At 38.5% G+C, this 22,377-nt stretch overlaps 1 protein-coding gene across 1 annotated transcript in view; it reads right to left on the reverse strand.

Annotated features, from left to right (window-relative positions):
- BRI3 (brain protein I3) overlaps positions 1-22,377 on the reverse strand; it is a 38,842-nt gene that overhangs the window by 14,528 nt on the left and 1,937 nt on the right. The window contains exon 2 of the mRNA XM_043976764.1: positions 20,636-20,735. Coding sequence (XP_043832699.1) covers positions 20,636-20,735 — 100 coding nt within the window. The remainder of the gene's footprint in view (positions 1-20,635; positions 20,736-22,377) is intronic.

Here is a 22,377-nt window from a genome sequence, read left to right on the forward strand (position 1 = left end):
GAGATTATCAAAAACTGTACATCACAGAACCTAAGTTTTATAGACAATTCCCTTCCGTATAATAAAATGTCCATGTCTATTTATGAAATATTCAAGTTCGCTGAATGTTCATAATCATAGAAAAAAATTTAAATGAAACTAACAAAATACTGACTAATCCAAATTTTTTAAAATGGGAGCAGCATCTAGAGAAATCAATAGAACACACACAATTAAGAAAGAAATGAGTTCAGATATTAAGATAGCACATATGAAGAGATTAGAGAAAGAGTTTATAGGAAGAACACAAGTCTTCTAACTGAAGCGGAGACTGTTTCATAAAGTTGACATTTGCATTTTGCACCGAAGAATGTCAACAGGCAGAAATGAGGAAAGCATTCTTTCCATTATACCGAGCTTCCTCAATCTGGGTCTGTCCTGTTTTACCCAATCCTCTGTAAGCATCTTGAAGATGAGGACAGCATTTCTATTACTTTACAGTCTTCTCAACACATCTATGCTGCTGCTACTATCCCACAAGAGGAAGACTAAAAATAGGTGTTCTCCCACACAAAGAACACATCGCTAGCCTACCTCTCCCTTTTCCAGAGTCAGAACACAAAAGGAAGGATCATCATATTGACTGTTAACTTTTCCTTGGAGTAAAGACTCTTAACCTGGAGTTCATGAACTTAGTTCTGCCCCCCTTCTCCCTTCAATATTTTGATAAGTGGATTTCAATTTAATTGGTTCCCTTTTAAATTTTTTATTTTATTATGTGCATTTAAAACATTCTTCTGAAAAAGGATCCCTAGACTTCAGCTGACTGCCAGAAGAGTTCAAGACATAAAAAAAGGTTAAGAAGGGGCAGCTAGGTGGCACAGTGGATAAAGCACTGGCCCTGGATTCAGGAGGACCTGAATTCAAATCTGGCCTCAGACACTTGACACTTACTAGCTGTGTGACCCTGGGCAAGTCACTTAACCCTCACTGCCCGAAGGAAAAAAAAAAGAAAAAATGTTGAGAACCATCTGATTTTAGAGCCCACTAGGAGCACTTAAGTAAAAACACAAATAACATCTCTTGCTGAGAGGCCATAAGGACCAAGGGGAAGGCTCAGGTTCTTTAGTTCAAAGGTGTCAAACTGTAATGATTCCCCACCACCAGATAAAAATGTAATTAAGAGGGGCAGCTAGGTGGCGCAGTGGATAAAGCACCGGCCCTGGATTCAGGAGGACACGAGTTCAAAGCCAGCCTCAGACACTTAACACTTACTAGCTGTGTGACTCTGGGCAAGTCACTTAACCCCCATTGCCTCTCAAAACAAAACAAAACAAAAATAAAATGTAATTAAGAAATGTTTAACAAAAATCAATAAAAATACAATGCAGGGGCAGCTAGGTAGTGCAGTGGATAGAGCACCGGCCCTGGAGTCAGGAGTACCTGAGCTCAAATCCGGCCTCAGACACTTAACACTTACTAGCTGTGTGACCCTGGGCAAGTCACTTAACCCCAATTGCCTCACTAAAAAAAAAAAAATACAATGCAACAGGGCATCTAGATGGCACAGTGGATAAAGCACCGGCCCTGGATTCAGAAGGACCCGAGTTCAAATCTGACCTCAGACCCTTGACACTAGCTGTGTGATCCTGGGCAAGTCACTTAACCTTCACTGCCCCGCAAAAATAAAACCCTTAGATTTAAAAAAATAATGCAACAGAGATACTGTTCATCTGTGGTTTTCTAAGTTAATATATGGCCTTCAGAAATCTGTTTCTATTTGAGTTTACCCAAACATCAAAATAAATCACCTCTCACTAAAAATAAAAATTCCTAGATGTCAGGGGCTGTAACATTTCCCATAATATATCGTTCTTTTTTAATGTTTACAGAGCACCAGCCTAACACAAAAGTATCCCATTTTTTTCCTTCCCTCCAAAGCACTTTGCCTTTTGCACTATCAATTTCTTCCAAACAAAAATGGTTATTTTTACATCCATGCACAATTAGTGATTCATTTTTCCAAAAAAAAAAAATTATAGCTTTGAGGAAAAGTTGGTGACCTAATCCTTCTGAATTCAACCAATTAATCACAGGAGGCCTATGGCAGAGATTTAAAAGTTATAGGCTGGGGCGGCTAGGTGGTGCAGTGGATAGAGCACTGGCCCCGGATTCAGGAGTACCTGAGTTCAAATCCGGCCTCAGACACTTAACACTTACTAGCTGTGTGACCCTGGGCAAGTCACTTAACCCCAATTGCCTCACTAAAAAACAAAAGTTATAGGCTCCATTACTGGGATGTAATGGACTTGGCTTTATCTCCTTCCAAATCTAACTTACAGATATACTGAGATCAACGATCATTTCTGGGGTCATTTTCTTCCTAGATCTAGCACCAACACAAAGAATCACATATCAGGATATTTTCACTGCAGTCATCCAACTCACAGAGGGAGGAAGGAACCAGAGGCAGGCTACTTTCTCCCTAACCTGAACTTGCAAATCTGTCCAAGTCCCTTGACCTAAACTTTAGTAGGATACTGTGGCAACAGCTAAAATAATGTAAAAACAGTAAGTAGAAGAAAGGTTAATGGGATGATCAAATACAAAAGTCATCCCTTCCGTTCTGGGATACAATTGTCAGCTTGAATCTACTGAGAAATTTTTATTTTCCTGTTGAGTTTCTAGGCTGAACTTCCCAAGAAAGAATACCAGGGATGATCTGTTTGCTAGGAGGCAGGACATAGCAAAAGGACAGGATTTATTTTCATTCTGAAAAATAAATAGAGAACAGGCTGAGGGGGAACAGATATTTGACAAAGGGTGTCAAACTACAAAGGAATTCACCCTCACTGCAGAGATCCATGACTGCTTGTTCTTAATTAACAAGTATAGGGGGCAGCTAGATGGCGCAGTGGTAAAGCACCGGCCCTGGATTCAGGAGGACCTGAGTTCAAATCCGGCCTCAGACACTTGACACTTACTAGCTGTGTGACCCTGGACAAGTCACTTAACCCTCATTGCCCCGCAAAACAAAAACAAAAAACAAAACAAGTATATAGCCTCTGCTAATTTAACATAAATCAATGCTTTCCTCACTCCAAGACCAAATTTAGAGCGCTAGGTCTATAACTGTAAGGCCAAACAGGTCAATCATTCTGGAATACTCTTTTCTTACAGTCATCTGAATCTTAGTATTCTTTTGCATAGATTTTTAAAATACATATTATTATAGGTAGCTCTCAAAGACTTGTAGAGGTAGAGGTTTCCCAAGAATACCCTCGAGCAATGAAATCACCAGTCTAGTCCCTATCCTTAATTTAATAATAGTAAGTCTTTTTCTCTGCCTGGAATTAACAGCTAGAGGAGTCTAGGCAGCTTTCAAAAGGGTGGCCAAGCAGTCAAAGGTAAAAACTACTTCATAATAAAATCTTATCTATGATCTTCAAGAACAGAACGTATGTAGAAGATGGGCTGATCCTTGGCTCCTCATAAAGTGTTAAATCTCTTTGGGACCTTTAAGGGGCCAAGTGTTTTGAAAGGTGGTCTGAGCTTTTTGCTCCTGAGGAAAGCCAACAGGCAAGACTGGCCCTTGCCCCTCATTATTAGTTACAAATGGATAACTATGTAAGAAATTATTTGGGACAAAATGCCTTCATCTTCCACTTCCTCCTCTTCTCTCTGATCTCCCTTTCAAAGTCCTTCAGTCTCTGACTTCCTTAAATCCTAGAAGGTGAAGGGCCAAGTCTTCCAAGGCTAACAGTGAAGAATCCCATTTTTTACTTTGGTTTTCAGTCTATGGCCTTGTTAGGAAGAGGAAGAAGTTGGGAGCCCAACTGATTAGATAACAAAGCAAGCTTCTCCATCCAACCATTCATGAACTTGAGACAGTATTTTTTTTGTCAAGAGGACTAAAGAAAAGGGGAACCATTAGTGCCATGAAAGTCTAGGGAAGCTATTATTCACAAATATACACTCTCTCTTTCCTCTTTCCCCCTTACCCCACAACCCATTCAGAAAGAAATGCTCAGGGAGAAAATGAACCCACCAGCCACCTCAGATTTGGAGACCAGTGTTTTGTCCATATTGGGAGACATGCCTATTCTGAAATAGCTATGACAGACCTGCCAAATGAAAACTGTTCACTGGCCTTCCAATCGACAGCTTTATCACTAACGTGTTAAGCAGGGGCTACAAGAAAACAGTATTCCTTTTCAAGTTATTAAATTTCAGTCTTCTTGGAATGTGGTGCTTTTGTTATTCTGTTATTCTGAACTGGGAAGTCACTGAATTTAAAAGGACAATGTAGGAGTGTTTGCATTGGTAAATTGGTTTTGAAAAGTTTGTTCTCCTTCAAGTAAGGTTGGATCATGTTCAAGGTGGTCTTTGAGAAATAAACGGAGAATTGTGGTATGACTCAGGACAATAATTTGAGAGCTGCCTAAAGGTGATGATGAACCATACCTCTGTTAGGTCTAAGTTTTATAAGTTCAAAGATTGTTCTCAGAAAAGAAATCATTTTTTATCTATACTTCTCAGGGCACACACAACACAACACAACCCCACCCCACTCCATCTCCCACAGCTCCAAATCGTGGATCACAAATCTTAAAATTTCAAAACTGGTAGAGGCAGAGATCTATTCTACCACCACCACTACAACAAGAATTCTTCTTTTAAGATGCATAAAATGAGGCCCAAGAACAATCATTTGAGAAAAGACTTCTGGGGGAGGGAAGGGAGGGAGGAGGAAGAAAAGGAAGAAATAAGGCAGGGAAGGAGGGAGAGAGGGAAGAAAGAAGGAAGGAAGGAAGGATTTCAGCAGCTCCGTACGTCAGATTCTATGCTGAGCACATTACAAATATCTCGTCTGATCCTCACAACAAGCTATTATCATCCCCATTTTACAGATTAGGAAACTGAATTGGGGGAAGGGGGGAGTTGGAGAGGGAGGAGGCAGATATTTCATTAACATAAAATATTTAAATTACGTATTTTTTAACTATATGAGCCAAAACATCCCTAAGAAGTTTCAAATATCAGAATCTCATTAAAGAACAAGATGAAGTTCTATGTTTCTTACTTTCTCAATGCAGAGAGCAGGAGCCAAATGAACTGGTGATAATGCAACATGGAAAAAAAAAGGAAATGGGCTAATTAACAGAGTACAAAACTTTTTAACCTGGTCTTGAGTTGAATAGATCAAAGGGAGACAGTAAGAATGAGTTTAATAGGTCTGCTCTACCTAGCTGCAAAAAAATACATTGGAATGCAAAACTTTTTCTCTCAATTTGGGGCAGAACAGACCCAGACATTTACAGATAGCATTTACAAATGAAGCATTGCAAAGAAAAAATAATATGAATACACAATCAATAGAGAACTACAATATAATGAGTTTTCACATAAGGCTGGTTAAAGGAAATAGTCAAATTACATTGTAGTAACAAGAGCTACGTTTTTCACAAATCCCATGGTTTGATGAGGGCTAATCCTAGTAAACTATCCTTTATTTACCCCAAAGAGATCCAATAGCTAACAATGTGCAGATATTGGTACAAATCTCTAAGTATCATAAACTCAGAAGCATTTGGCAAAAGAAAACACCTGATCTATGTTTGCTTGAGGCTTGAAACAGTACAAACTGATCCCAAAAGGTTTGCTCTAAGTACACTTTTTGAGAGTAACATCAAATACCCTCAAAACCACAACTGAAAACCAAGGTACCTTTGCTCAGTTAAAGGGGAGGGAGAAAGGGGACAAAGGGATGGGGAGAAGGGGGAGAGGGAGAGGAAAGAGGGGTGACTTCTCACCAATTTACCTACTTCCTATGATAGTGATAAGGGTTGAGGGTTTATTCTGCTGCTACATCCTATAAGTCTTAACAGGAAACACATTTAAACAACAAATCTATGTAAATCTATGTACTAATTAAATTCCAATCAAAGAAAAGGGCATAAATGTATGTATATAATACATAATACATACATGTATATACATATAAATACACACATATTTTGGTCATTTAAGTCCAATACTTTGACAACATTGACATCAAATAATTCAAGTTAAATATACCTCCTTCCTTTCTCTTAACAAGTAGCTGATTACATACTGGAAAACTGGAGAATGTAATGAATAGGGACTGACTTGGGAGTCATTAAAGATGAATTGGAATCCCTCCTTTGACTAGCTGGGTTAAAATGTAGGCAAAAACATAGACCCTCTGGACCTTAATTTCCTCAACCATAAAATGGGGGGAAAGGGAGAGATAGAATGACTACAGGGCCTCTGAGGTCCCTTCCAGAACTAAATCAATTATCTTATTGTGTATTAAATTCTTCATTTGTTTTATTTAACAAATCCAGAGAAAAATTTTTTGAATACCAGCCTAAAGATAAAATTAATAAAGCAGATTTGAAAGAAAAAAATGAGAAATTGTCCCTGCCCACCTATACCTGAGGTTATAAAGCCTCTATCCTCTACACAAAGATTCTTTATTCTCAGTACATTATCATTCTGGTTTTGTGAATGCCAGAAAGAACCTACAACTAATGTTACATTAAAAGCATCTCTCAATTTGGAATGGGTAAGAGGAAATAATGTTCAAATTAGTGAAATGTTTTAATTACATTTTTAAAACCTCTGCTTATGAAGCACTTTATAACTTATTAAAACATACACAATTTAGGGGGCAGCTAGGTGGTGCAGTGGATAAAGCACCAGCCCTGGATACAGGAGAATCTGAATTCAAATCCAACCTCAGACACTTGACATGTACTAGCTGTGTGACCCTGGGCAAGTCACTTAACCCTCATTGCCCCACCAAAAAAAAAAAAAAAAAACATTTTAGATGTAAGTGGGTGCTAAAAAGTGCTAAAGTAAAATGAAGTTCATGAAGAAATACTTTTGAATAGCTATGAATATATATATTTTTTCCCTTAGCAAATAAAAAAGATGCTGGGTTATGCTATTTATTTCGAATTCTTTACTTAGAAAACAAAACCTACAGCAGTATATGAATCCGTGTACAAGTCAAATCATTTAGACCTAAATCAATAAGCTGTTTAGTATGGTATTGATGTGGGATGGAATTAAGGTCAAATTGATCATGAGTCGTCCCAAAAGAATTACAAGACTCAGTGACTCAATTTCCCAAGTTCTATTGCAATACTGTGAGTGATCACAGGGAGAGAACCAGAAAAGTGGAAAGGTGTCTCTCAAATAGTGAAAGAAAAGACAGTTACATTTATAGTATGGATAAACTGATTATCAGTCTCATTATAATAATCTCCACCATAGGGAGGTAGAGGGGAGGGCCTGTCCTAATCTGGACTTCCTGGGGTCCTAAACCAACCCCTGAGTCAGGTACCTTTTTCCATGGAGTTATATTTTTGGGGTTTACTCGTCATAAGGTGCATCTGGGGATAAATTTGGTCTTTTCTGCACATGTCTCTTTCTGGTTCCCATGCTTAGTTTCAAAACATCTTCATTTATCATTTATTCCTAGTTTGAGTTTCTATAGCCTGTCAATGTGTCATTGTTATAGTCTTAGGCCTTCATGGTCTAGCTCCCTCTATTCCCATTATGGGTACTGATTACTGTGGGTAAGAGAACTTAGCATCCTGACTTGTAAATTATCCATTAACTAGGGTCTGAATCCTTCTGTGAGTTCATATCTGAATTAGAGCTTGGGTCTTAGGTTTTTCTATTAACCCCTTTCTGCCTCCTACATCAGTATTACCTTAGTAAAAACAAGGTTTAGATGCATGGGAGAGGGGTCTTGCTTAGGATGTAACTGTCAAGGACGTGGTTCTATAGAGAATGCAATTTTCCCCATGGGATACTAGCACAGTAATGGAGGAGATAGGTTCAGATGGACCAACTGTATTCAATACCAGATCTAACTTAGAGGTCCAGAGCTCTAGAATGAGTTGTCTCTGTAATGCCTCTCAACCGAAAAGATTCTACTAGTCCCACTAGTATAATCTAATCAGAAGTTGGCATGGGAGGGTTGGCAATACCCAATTATCCTCTCTATGCATTCAGTCAGAAGAAAAAGGTTGAATAGCAGCTGGTGACAAAAACTTGTGGCCAGGCATAGTTACATGAATCAAAATTAATACTACTTATTATTAGGTTAGAAGAAAACCCACTTAACACTGCTCTCACCCCCCATACCACCAACCAAACTTTCCAAATAACAGGAAGTCCAAGAACAGGTAGTATGTTTTTATAGCTTTATAGCAAAGCCCTAAGAGTAGCTAAGTGGTACAGGAAAAAGTACTGGACTTGAGGTCAGGAAGACTCATCTTCCCTAGTTCCAAATCTGGCCTCAGACACTTACTAGCTGTGTGACCCAGGGACAAGTTACTTAACCCTGGTTGCCTCAGTTTCCTCTTCTGTAAAATGAGCTGGAGAAGGAAATAGCAAACCACTCCAGTACACACACACACACACACACACACACACACACACACACACACAAGAAATGGGGTCATGAAGAGTAGGACATGACTAACATGACTGATCAACAACAAAATGCTATTATTCAACCCCATTATATTAAGCAATTACCATACTAGAATTACTTTCAACTTAACAAAAGTGAGCAGAAAAAAATTATGTGCAGTCAGGGGGATGATTTCTCTGTCAACTAAGACTTGTTTCTAGTTTAAAAAAACAAAAACCACCACCTAGGCAATACAGTACTACCACTGTATTTGTAACACTGCATGTGTTCCTCACAACTTCAGGAATACCCTCTTTAAACCATAAATAATAAGGAATAGTCAGAATGGGGAAAAAGGTACAATACAACCAAAAACAAGTAATTATTTTCTGCTTACCTGATATTTTAGATCCTAGGCTAGCACACCAACCCTCTTTCAGACACACACATATTTTAATCAAGAGACAACTATACCAAAACAACTGGCTAAAAATGAGAGGAAGCTAGGGAAGGAAGGGGGGGAAAGTGAGGAGAATAAGTAATTTTCCCCCTTCCACTGCCACATTGGCCTTTGGTCTAAGACTAGGATAGAGCATAACTCAGAGTCTGATTCCCTAGAACATAGGTCTCCAATTTTCCCCCAAAATATATAGTACTTATTTTCAATGTCAATAGAAAAATCTCTCTTCATAAGAACCTCTTAATCCAATTACACATTCATCTGACCAAAAAAACATACCCTGTGAGCTGTATAAGACCTGAATAGGGATTTGAGATGCCTCCCTAGGAGATATCACCCCAAAGAACATGCATGGATTGTGCCTTGTCTCAGAATCTACAGAAGTACTGAACTTAGGCCCTCATCAAATAAAACCAGATCCTTAATAAATCTTCATTATTCCAAGATTACATAATCCAATGCATCTAGAGGAAAAGTACGAGAAGTGCTTTCCATTTTCAACAATATAGGAGCTAACCAATACAAACCTCCCACCAAAGCTTTCAAAATTCTTTAAGAGGCTGTTCAAATTGGGAGCAGCTACATGGCACAGTAGATAAAGCACTGGCCCTGGAGGGCTTGAGTTCAAATCTAGCCTGAAACATTTGACACTTAGTAGCTGTGCGACCCTGGGCAAGTCACTTAACCCTCATTGCCCTGCAAAAATTTAAAAAAAAAAAAAGCTGTTCAAATTAATGCAGTTAAAATTAGAAGGGAAAAAAGGCAAATGGGATTTTTTAAAAATTGCAACAAGCTTCCTTCATAACCACACTCCAAAAATTACTAAGTTATGCATAACCTTTGACCCACCTATACCATTACTAGGTCTATGTTCCAACAGAGATCAAAGAGGAAAAGGACCATATGTACAAAAATATTTATAGCAGCTCTTTTTGTATTAGCAAAGGGAAGGAAACTAAGAGGGGTGTCCATCAACTGAACTAATTATGCTATATGAACATAATGCAATTTAACTGCACCACAAGAAATGGCAAAGACAATTTCAGAGAAACATGATGAACTGATGCAGTGAGCAGAACCAAGAAAATACTTTATACAATAACAACAGTATAAATAAAAACAACTCTGAAAGACTTCAGAACTCTGATCAAGGTAATGACCATCTACAGTACCAGAGGACTAATGATGAAGCATGCTACCTCACTTCCTGACAGAGACAGGCTCAAGATGAAGAACAAGATGTACATTTTTGGTCATAGCCAATGTGGGGAACTGTTCAGTTGGACTGTGCATATTTGTTTTAAGGATTTTCTTCTTCTTTTCCCAATGAGGGAAGAGAGCAGGAAAATGAGGAGGATAAGGTAACCAAAAAGGGGATCATTGAGGCATATTTTTTTTTGTTTGTTTGATTTTTGGTGCAGGCAATGAGGGTTAAGTGACTTGCCCAGGGTCACACAGCTAGTAAGTTGTCAAGTGTCTGAGGCCACATTTGAACTCAGGTCCTCCTGAATCCAGGGCCGGTGCTTTAATCTATTGAGCCACCTAGCTGCCCCTATATATATATATATATATATTTTTTTTAATGAAAAGAGAACAAAAAGAAACAGACAAGTAGGGAAACTCTGAAAGCTACAGACTGTATCCCAAAGAGATCATGAAAAAGGGAAAAAGAGCCACATGTACAAAAATATTTGTAGCAGCTTTTTTTGTGTTGGCAAAGAATTGGAAATTGAGAGGATACCCATCAATTGGGGAATAGCTGAACAAGTTGTGGCATATGATTGTAATAGAATATTATGCTATATGAAATGATGAGCAGGTAGATTTCAGAAAAACCTGGAAAATTTACATGAACTTATGCTGAGTGAAGTGAGCGGAACCAGAACATTGTACACAGTAACAGCAACACAGTGATGATCAACTGTGAAAGATTTAGCTCTTCTCAGCATTACAATGATCCAAGGCAATTCCAAAAGACTTATGATGGAAAACGCTTTCCATATCCAGAAAAAGAACCATGGAGTCTAAATGCAGATCAAAGTATACTATTTTCACTTTATTTGTTATTTTTTCTTTCCTGCAGTTTTTCCCTTTTGTTCTGATTCTTCTTTTATAACATGACTAATATGGAAACATGTATAACATGATTGTATGTGTGTATAAATAAATAAATAAATAAATAAATAAATAAATAAATAAATATATATATGAACTATATCTGCTTGCTCTTGGGGAGGGAGGAGGGAAGGGAGAGAGAGGGAAAAATGCAGAACTCAAAATCTTACAAAAATGAATGCTGAAAACAATCTTTACATCTAATTGGAAAATAAAATACTACCAAAAAAAACACAAAAGAAAAGCTACAGACAATTTCAGCAAATCTTAAGGAAAAAGGTCAAAATAAATTAAAAACAAAGTTTTGGTTTGACATTCAACTCTAAATAGGATTCACTAACTCTCCTAAAGCTACTCAAGAATTCCTTCTCAGATCGCTCCCAACAAGGTCCTGAAGTAAATCAGTCAAAGGGACCTCCCAGTTATCAATACACTAATTCCTACAGAATGGGGAAAAGGGTTTTTAGTCACTATATAACTTTAGATGGGTCAGAACTTTCATCCCTTAAGGGAAAGAGAAGGGAAATTTCTTAATAAAATAAGCAACTGGTTACCCAGAAACCTTCGTTGTGGTTCTTAACCTCTGACACATTTCCTTCTAAAGGGAAAAAAGTCTATAAGGACTTTAGGCTAGAGAAATATTTATTTATAAAGATTTTCTGTTCAAGTAAATAAAAGTTTAATTTTAGCTTCCACAAAAGTGACTTGCCCAGGATTACAGAACCAGTTATGTCAAAACTGAACCTGAACCCAGTTCTTCCTGACTCTTGAGGCTAGTTCTCTAGCCTCTCTATCAAGCCTCCTCCCCACTCACAGTGACCGTTCCCTCAGCACCCTGCCCCCAAGCTGTCTTTTCACTCTACACTTGGTTTTCTCATCAGCTTGCAAGAGTTCCCTTTTATCATCTCTGCAGATGATCCCCAGATCTATACATCCAGCCCTAGGCTATCTCCTGAGCTCTCTCTCCTGAGCCTCTTAGATCTCAATGTATCCAAAACAGTTCATTATGCTCCCCACCCCCTCTGGTGAACTTTCCAAACTTACTATCCCTAGATGCCTCACCAGCACTAACCTCAGGCAAGGCCTCAATTAAAAATGGTTGAGTACTTGAAGGTCTCTAAATGTATTTCAAAGCCAAACAAGAATTTAATTGGATTATGCAATTTCAAATTATCCTCACCTCAGATGCCACCATTATTGTGCAAATGATTTGATGACCATTAATGTAACCATACTGACTGTACAACTTTATCCTACTTTCATATTAGAATGAAACTAGGTGGCACACTCCAGCCCTGGAGTCAGGAGTACCTGAGTTCAAATCTGGACTCAGACACTAGCTGTGTGACCCTGGGCAAGTCACTTAACCCCAATTGCCTCACCAAAAAAAAGAAAAAAAGAATGTATTCTCCCTGAAACTCTTTGCAGATGATATGATGGTATACTTAGAGAATCCTAGAGAATCAACTAAAAAACTACTTGAAACCATTAATTTTAGCAAAGTTGCAGGATATAAAATAAATCCACATAAATCATCAGCATTTCTATACATGACCCACAAAGCTCAGCATCAAGAGACAGAAAGAGAAATTCCATTTAAAGTAACTATAGACAATATAAAATACTTGGGAGTCTACCTGCCAAGACAAACCTAGGAACTCTATGAACACAATTACAAAGCACTTTTCATACAAATAAAATCAGATCTACACAAATGGAAATATATCAACTGCTCATGGACAGGCCGAGTCCATGATTAATTATTAATATATTAATATTATTGTATTAATATATTAAAATATTAATTATTAATATATTATATTAATATAATAAAAATGACAATTCTACCTAAATTATTCAGTGCCATACCAATCAGACTACCTAAAAATTGTTTTATAGAGCTAGAAAAAAATAACAAAATTCATCTGGAAGAACAAAAGGTCAAGAATATCAAGGGAACTGATGAAAAAAAATGCACAGAAAGGTAGGTTAGCCATACCAAATCTATACTATACTATATATACTGTGTGTGTGTGTGTGTGTGTGTGTGTGTGTGTGTGTGTGTGTGTGTACACTATGCTATACTATAAAGCAGCAGTCATCAAAAGTATTTGGTACTGGCTAAGAAATAGAGTGGTGAATCAATGGAATAGATTAGGTACAAGAGATACAGTAGTAAATGACTATACTAATATACTGTTTGATAAACTCAAAGACTCCAGCTTCTGGGATAGGAACTCGGGTATTTGACGAAAACTGCTGGGAAAACTGGAAGATAGCATGGCATAGACCAACATCTTATACAGTATACTAAAATAAGGTCAAAATGGGTACATGATGGGGGCAGTTAGATGGCGCAGAGGATAGAGCACCGGCCCTGGACAGGACCCGAGTTCAAATCCGGCATCAGACACTTAACACTTACTAGCTGTGTGACCCTGGGCAAGTCACTTAACCCCAATTGCCCAAAAAAAAAAAAAATTGGGGTACATGATTTAGACATAAAGAGTGATACCATAGGTAAATTAGAAGAGGAAGGAATAGTTTCCCTCTCAGATCTACAGAGAGAAGAACAATTTATGACCAAACAAGAGATAGAGAATATTATGAAATGCAAAAGGGATGATTTTTATTACGTTAAATTAAAAAGGGTTTGTACAAACAGAAGAAATGCATCCAAAATTAGAAGGGAAGCAGAAAGCTGGGAAACAATTTTTACAGTCACTGTTTCTGATAAAGGCCTCACTTCTAAAATATATAGGGAACTAAATAAAATGTATAAGAATGCAAGTCATTCCTTAATTGAGAAATGGTCAAAGGACATGAACAGGCAGTTTTCAGAAGAAACCAAAGCTCTCTACTGCCATATGAAAAAATGCTCTAAATCACTATTGATTAGAGTAATATAAATTAAAACAACTCTGAGGTACCACCTCACATCTATCACAGACTGGGTAATATGACATAAAAGGAAAATAATAAATGTTGGAGAAGCTGTGGAAATATTGGAACACTAATGCATTGCTGGTGGAGTTGTGAACTGATCCAACCATTCTGGAAGGCAATTTAGAACTATGCCCAAAGGGCTATGGGACTGTGCATACCCTTTGACCTAGTAATACCACTACTAGTTCTGTATCCCAAAGAGATCATAGAAAAGGGAAAGGACCCACATGTACAAAAATATTTATAGCAGCTCTCTTTATGGTGGCAAAGAATTGGAAATCGAGGGAATGCCCATCAACTGAGGAATGACCGAACAAGTTGTGGTATATGAATGTAATAGAATACTATTGTGCTGTAAGAAATGATGAGCAGGCAGATTTCAGATAAACTTGAAAAGACTTTAGACTGATGCTGAGTGAAGTAAGCAGAACCAGGAGAACATCATACACAGTAACAGCAACACTGTGTGATGATCAACTGTGACAGACTTAGCTCTTCTCAGCAATACAGTGATCCAAGACAATTCCAAAGAACTCATGATGGAAAATGTTCTCCACATCCAGAAAAAAGAACTGTGGATTCTGCATGCAGATTGAACCATACTGTTTCTACTTTTTGACTGTTTTTTTTTTCTTTTTTGAGGTTTTTCCCTTGTGTTCTGATTCTTCTTTCACAATATGACTAATGCAGAAATATGTTTAATGTGATGATTGCACATATATAACCTATATCAGATTGCTTTCTGTGTTGGGGTGGGAAGGGAGAGAAGGAGAAAAATTTGGAACTAAAAATCCTATGAAAACAAACTGGAAAATAATAAAAATACTTTTATGATGAAAAATAAAAAGAAAACCCCAAATGGGAAGAGTCAGACACAAATGAAACAACTGAAACAAATAAAAGCCAGTAAGCAGGGATAAAAAGAACCGTAACAGGAATGGGGGACAGTCAAAAAAATACCCAGAACTGAGAAAGAGGTCTCATGAAACAGCAAGGAGGCTAGAGTCATTGGTTTGAAGAATATTGGGGTGGGGGGAGGCAGAGAAGGTGCAAGACTGGAAAGATAGAAAGGGGATAAATTATGAAGGGCTTAAAATGTCATACAGAAGATTTTTGATCCTGAAAGCAATATGGAACCACTGTGGTTTATTAAGTAAGAAGGATGATATGACATGGTTGGACCAGTATTTTAGGAAAATCACTCCAGTGGTTGAATGAAGGATGAGACTGGAGTGAGGAAAGGCTTGAGGCAGGCAAACACTTCCCACCCACCCACCCCAGCAGAGTGCTATGACAGCCAGATATGAGGTGATGAGAGCCTACACCATAGTGGTGTCAGTGTGGAAGTATATGGGGGAAGGAGAATCACAGGTGAAATTGACAGACCTTGGCAACAGATTGGATATGAGGGAACTTTGTGGGGCAGGGTTGTGGATACTGAGGAGCTGAAAACAGCACCAAAGTTGTGAACCTGAGAAAACTAAGGCAGATAGAGGTTAAGTAACTTGCCCTGGGGCAGTTAGATGGTGCAGTGGATAGAGCGCTGGCCCTGGATTCAGGAGTACCTGAGTTCAGGTCCGGCCTCAGACACTTAATACTTACTAGCTGTGTGACCCTGGGCAAGTCACTTAACCCCAATTGCCTCACTAAAAAAAAAAAAAAAAAAAGTAACTTGCCCAGGAGCTGAATTTGAACTTGGGTCTTCCTGACTCCAGACCCAAAGCTCTACCCACTGTGCTACCAACTGCTTCTAAACCCATAGAGGTATGGAGAGAGAGGGTGGATAGCACCAATAAAGAGAGTAACTGAGTTGATGAGATGCACAGATCCATTAAAAGATAATTGCCAATAGTTCAATGCCTCCTTTTGACTCAAGTATATAGAAAACTCAAAGAACTGAACATCATAACGAACCACACTGTGGTCTACCTCATTTCACCCATCCCCTACAACAAGTCTCTTGGGTCCACAAAGCCAAGTTCTTAACCCACACAATCACCTTAATCAAAAGCAATTCACTTACTTCCCCTAAATACTGGGTGCTACCATAAACTTAAAAAAAAAAACCAACCAAACTTCCATATCTGTGTTTACTAACATAATCTCACCAACATACTAGATACTGGGGGAGGGCCCACAAAAGGGTGCTTCCAATGTTGCATCTGATTTCTGGTTGAGTAATATTACCATTTGTATTGCAAAAAAAGAGCCAGGTATATACATACTTCTAATCACAACCCTATTTTTAAGATTTTTTGCAAGGCGATGAAAGACATCACAGGTTAACAACAAAGAGAGATGTGAAATGGTTTCCAAAAGTCATCAACACCTATTATGATGGATAGATAACTTTACACAGCCACCGTATTTAGTGCTCCCTCTGCACTTAATTGAAAATGGGTCAGAAATATTTCCTAAACACATTTCACCTGAATATGTTTCCTCATTTTTATCAGGGAATTACACTTCAATAAAAAACTTATGAATGGACTTCTGGGGCGGAGCCAAGATGGCGGGGGAAAGACAGTGAGCTCCCGAACTCATGACACAATCGCTCCAAAAGACATCCAAATAAGGTCATAGGAAAATGCCCAGAGCAGCAAAACTCACAGAAGAATGTGCTGAAATCATCTTCTAACCAAGAACGGCTTGGAAGGTCAGAAGGAGGGAGCTGCTGTGCTGATACAGAAGTTGGGCCCAACCCCACAGTCACCCTGACACAGATCCAGTCTCAGGAAGTCCTCACCAGAGAAGGAGACCCCCAGAGCTTCTGAATCAGCTGAAGCAACCAGTGTCGTCTGGAACTAAGCTCACGGTCTGGTGAGTGGGCTGAGCCCTGGGCAGGGGAGAGACTACAGAGGTCTATGCTGGTGCTAAGGCAGAACTTGGATTCTACACCCCGACTGAGGCTAGGTGGCGCAGTAGATAGAGTACCGGCCCTGGAGTCAGGAGTACCTGGGTTCAAATCTGGCCTCAGACACTTAACACTTACTAGCTGTGTGATCCTGGGCAAGTCACTTAACCCCAATTGCCTCACTTAAAAAAAAAAATTACTAATGTTTTAAAGAGAATATGAGAACTATTTCCCACAGAGAGTTTGCTAGAATTTTCAGAAATGTCTAAGTGAACCAAAAATAAGGAGAAAAAAAGATGCAGTCCTGACTAAAATATTTATATTACTTAACTTCTCTATGACAAAGTGCAAATAACTAAAATGACACCTAGTATTGCCTAAGAAGCATACTGGGCTTAAGAAAAAAATAAGAGATGGGAACAATTAATAAGATATTCTTTAAAAACATTAATAATTTGCAGGGGGGGGGGGCCTGGCAGGGCAATGAGGGTTAAGTGACTTGCCCAGGGCCACACAGCTAGTAAGTGTCAAGTGTCTGAGGCTGGATTTGAACTCAGGTCCTCCTGAATCCAGGTCCAATGCTTTATCCACTGCACCACCTAGCTATCCCCAGACATTAATAATTTTAAATACATTGAAAAAGTATTTTGCCCACTATACAAGGCACTCAGCAAGATGCTTTGGAAATACAAAGATACATGATTCTTGCCTTCAAGAAGGGGAGGAGAAATAAGACATATACACAAATAAATATAATACAATTCAAAAAAAATCTTAACATACCCATCTGTTTGGCAAAGTTAACATAAAAGGAAAATGATAAACGTTGAATGAAACTGCATAAAAACAGGAAAATTAATGCACTGTTGGGGGAGCTGTGGTCCAGCCATTCTGGAAAACAATGTGAAACTATGCCCCAAAAGTCACTGTATTGTGCATTGACCCAGGTATACCACTAATAGGCCTATGCCCCAGAGAAATCAAAGAATGAGAAAAACAACCCACAGATACAAAAGTATTTTTATAGAAACAAAGAACTGAAAAATAATGGGGTGTCTATTATTTGAGGAATGACTGACCGAATTATGATATATGACTATAATGCAATACGATTAAACCATAAGAAATTTTGAGCTTCAGAGAAATCTGAGGAAGACTTGTATAAACTGATGCAGAGTAAAGAGAGGAGAACCTAATAAACAATTTACATTGTTGTACATGATAAAGACAAGCCACTCTGAAAAACTTAAGAACTCTGACCAATGCGATATTGCTCCGGGGAACCAATGATGATATCTGTTTTCTATCTCCTAACAGAGAGGTAAATAAACTCTTAGATGCAGAAATATCTATTTTGGATGTGGTCAATGTGAGAATTTGTTTTGTTTAAATATGAATATTTGCTATAAGGATTTTAGTTTTCCTCTTTTTTACCTTATGGTTGAAGAGATTGGAAGGGGGAAAATGAGAGTTGAGAAAATAAATGCTTTATTAACTGAAAAAAATTTTAAAAGAGAAAAAAAGAGTTGAGAGAAGTCATGGCTTAACTTCCAACTGGTGCATAAAAGGCTTTATAGAGGAAATAGTATCTGAACTGAAAAAGAAGAGAGATGGTTGATGCAGCATCATAGTTGAGGAAGAAAGATAATCCAGACAGAGAAAAAAGCACACACAAACCAATAAAGGCATAACAATGCAAGTGTGGTCAAGAAAGAGTGACTACTATTTGGCTAGCATACAGATTATATGTGTTTAAGAAAATAATGGAAGATAAAGCTGTCAAGGTGACTAAGAGACAGTTGGTAGAGAGCCTAGAATGCAATACTAAGGAGTTTGGACTTGATGCTATAAGGAAGGGAAATAACTGAAGGTTTTTAACCAAAGGAGCAACATGATCAGAATCATGCTTTAGAAAGATTAGCATGCAGAATGGATTATGGGATAAAGACTGGGAATCAGGAAGACCAGTTAGGATAATGATACAATTGCAAGAGATGAACATAACAATCAACTAAGATAGCAACAAGAACAGAAAGGAAGAATGAGGTTTCATTGGCAAAATTAAGATAGAAAAGGGGTGGTGCCATTAACGAAGCTGGGAATTCAGAACAGGTTTACAGAGGCAAGGAAAAAGGATGAGTTCCATAATGCCGAGATGCCGAGAGACATGTCCACTGGCTACTCCTACTTGGTTGTCTTGCTAACCATCAGAAACACAAATGTGAACCTCAAGATGAAGGACTAATATTTAGAGATAACAATTCAGGAATCCAGGGGCAGCTAGGTGGCTCAGTGGATAGAGCACCAGCCCTGGATTCAGGAGGACCTGAGTTCAAAGCCAGCCTCAGACACTTGACACTTACTAGCTGTGTGACCCTGGGCAAATCACTTAACCCCAATCGCCTCACCAAAAAAAAAAACAAAAAAAAAAACCAATTCAGGAGTCCTGTATCAATAGCTGAATCAATGAATCAATCAATAGATGAGTAGATGAGTTTGTCTACAAGGAAAAAGTAAAGAGATGAAAAAGATCAAGGACAGAATCAAAGGAAGTATAAGGGGAGTCACTGAAGAGAGTGGAGCAATAGTCAGAAAAGCAAAAGGAGAAAGATCCAACAGCTATTATGAAAGCCAAGGGATGACAATTCAAAAGAAGGGGCAGTATCAAATGCTACAGAGAAATCAAGAAGAATTAGGTCTGAGAAAGTTTCATTAGACAGAGATAGTAATGGCTATTTCAGAAAGAGCATCTTCGGTAGATTGATGAGGGAAGAAGAAAGAATACAAGCAGTGGAAAAGAGCAGTGTTGAAGAAGCAGCAGCAGGAAGTATACATGAGCTTGGCAATAAATGGAGAGAGAGTCACAAAGATTTGGAGAGGGAGCACTTTTTTAGGCAGAGGAGTTAGTGGAAAGAGAACCATATTTGCAAGAACGAGGAGGGATAAATTAGTGGACTGAAATTCAATAGGAGAGGAGAAAAGATGGATTTACAACCACATGCAGATAAGTAAACCTTGGAAAGAAAGAGTTAACACACCAATAAGATGGGTGAAGAAAATGTAAGAAGCTGAAGGAGCTCACATTAGATAGCATACATCTTCTCAAAATAGGAGGACAGATCATCCATCAACTGAAATTAAGAGATGAGGGGTAGGCATGGAGGAAAGTAACTCAACTGTTCCTGATACTCTAAATCATTTACATCAACCTCTCCTAATAATAATTTCCAAAAAAATTAAGATATATCTCTTTGCAGTTATACCTTTGTCCCCCTATGCCCCAAATAATTTGGTCTGTTTTGTGAGAATGTGCTTAAAATGGTTTTAGTCAACAGACAATCAATAAACTTTTAAGTGTTAACTGTGCCAGGCACTATACCAAGCACTGAGAATATAAAGTCAAAATCACGGTCCCTGCCCTCAAAGAGCTTACAGTCGGAGGGGAAAGAGAATAACCAAAAGAAAGAAAGAGTATATATGGTAGCTAATCTCAGAGAAAAGGCACTTAGGACGATGGGAAAGAGGTAGGAAAACAACACTGGGAAATTTGTCCTGAAGAAAGTGGGATCTGAGCTGAGTTCTGAAGGAAGTGAAGAGGTGGAAGTAAGCAGGAAAAGCATTTCAGGCATGGAGGACACCCTGAAGTCTGGAGATAGGACATCGTTTTCAAAGAACAAGGCAGTCGGTGTTACTGGATCACAGGGTACACAGAAGGAAGTAATGTGTAAGAAAAGTGGTACAGTAGGAAGGGACCAGACTTATGTAAAATAAGAAATCACTATCTTTAAAAAATAGCATTAACAATTCAACGTAGATAGAGCCACCATACCTGCAGGCTGGACAGCCTCCAACAACTACTATGGCACTGGAGTGCTGGAACACACCTTGTGCTGGAATATTGTACGATCCAGGTGCATAGGTAGGCCGAGCTGTGGGGAACAAGCATCACATCCAAGGAAAAGGAAGAGGAAAAGGGGAAAAAAATTAATATTTCATAAAACTGAATTGTAAAGAACCAAAAAATAAGTTCCCTTACTCTTATTTGAGGGGGGAAGAAAGTAAAAATGGTCGTTCCCTAAAGAAAGATTTTTCACAATATACATATTGTATAGTATCTCATTAATAACAAAAATAAAATAAGTGGAAATGACCTGGCTTGACCTAATCTTCATAACCACACCTAAAGATAGCTGAATTTAATTCTGTAATAATCAACACTTAATTTCAAGCTGAAGAACTTAAAACATGACGGCAATAACTTGTATCTTAAGATATATGAAGCAGCTTTCTTCACAATTCTGCGGTGGATGGTGCAAATATCATTACAATAATTAGCACCTATTAGCAAGGAAAAAAAAAAGCATTACGTATATTTCAGGTGCACTCCAGCATATGCAGCTGAACCACAGTAGGCTTCATTTGAGCTGGCTAACTCACTTTTTAAAGCATATCCAAGTTAGTGCTGCACAGCGGCTCCCTTATGAACTACTTTTAAAAGGTTCACTTTAGCTAGATTCAAGGACCATTCATCATAATTTTAACCTGTAGTCGAATGTTTATCTTACATTTGCATTCAAATGGTGACAGGATGTGTCAGGAGAGCTTACCAGTTCGACTTCAGGTTCACTTTCAAGTTAAACAGTAACCCGAGTACTAAAAACAAGGTGAAGAAAGAGGAAGACAGCCACCTCCAAAAAGAGCACTCTTTCAAACTATGGACTGAGACAACACTAATCATTTCACTATCATCTAGCTCTCTCCTTAGAGCACTTGGAAAGGGACCATAAATACAACTAAAATCTCCAGGCAGAGTAAAGGAAGGTAGAAAGTTAAAGTCTTAGAAAGAGTATATGCCAGGGGCAGCTAGGTGGCACAGTGGATAGAGCACTGGCCCTGGATTCAGGAGGACCTGAGTTCAAATCTGGCCTCAGACACTTGACACTTACTAGCTGTATGACACTGGGCAAGTCACTTAACCCCAATTGCCCCGCAAAAAAAAAAAAAAAAGAAAAAGAAAGAAAGAAAAAGTATATGCCAGAAAAGGATAAGTATTTCCTCATCACCAAATGGAGAGACAGAGAACCAAAAGGGAGAAAGCCTGGATTCTGTGAAACAACTATGCTGAAATTACAGACCCAACAACTCAAATAAAGTTACGTGTTCTCTAATCCTTTAAAATACTTACCATATTAAGCAAAGCGTCTACTAAAGCCCTACTCTGAGTATGGAATGGGTACTGACCTTGGGTTATCTAAGGCTGCCAGGAGAGCACAAGTTCTGTCTGGCAGGTCCTTCCAAGCTGGAAAGGCTGGGTTAACAGGCTGTCCTCGAAGGAACAGCCCAGCTAAGTTTGGAAAGGCTTGGCACCAGAAGGTTGGCCACCCAGGTGAATTTTTTTTTCCAGCCACAGAAACTTCTAAAGACCATCAACTACATGAGGGCACAGAGGCGAAATCTGTTGTTAGTGGAGCAAGTACCCCACAGGAAAGATAATAAGGGATCCTTGTACTTGGTGAATGCCAGCTATCAATGAACCAGGACGCAGATCAGCAACAACATAAATACTAACTA

Source organism: Dromiciops gliroides, chromosome 1 (genome assembly GCF_019393635.1).
Source record: "Dromiciops gliroides isolate mDroGli1 chromosome 1, mDroGli1.pri, whole genome shotgun sequence".
Lineage (NCBI taxonomy): Eukaryota > Metazoa > Chordata > Mammalia > Microbiotheria > Microbiotheriidae > Dromiciops > Dromiciops gliroides.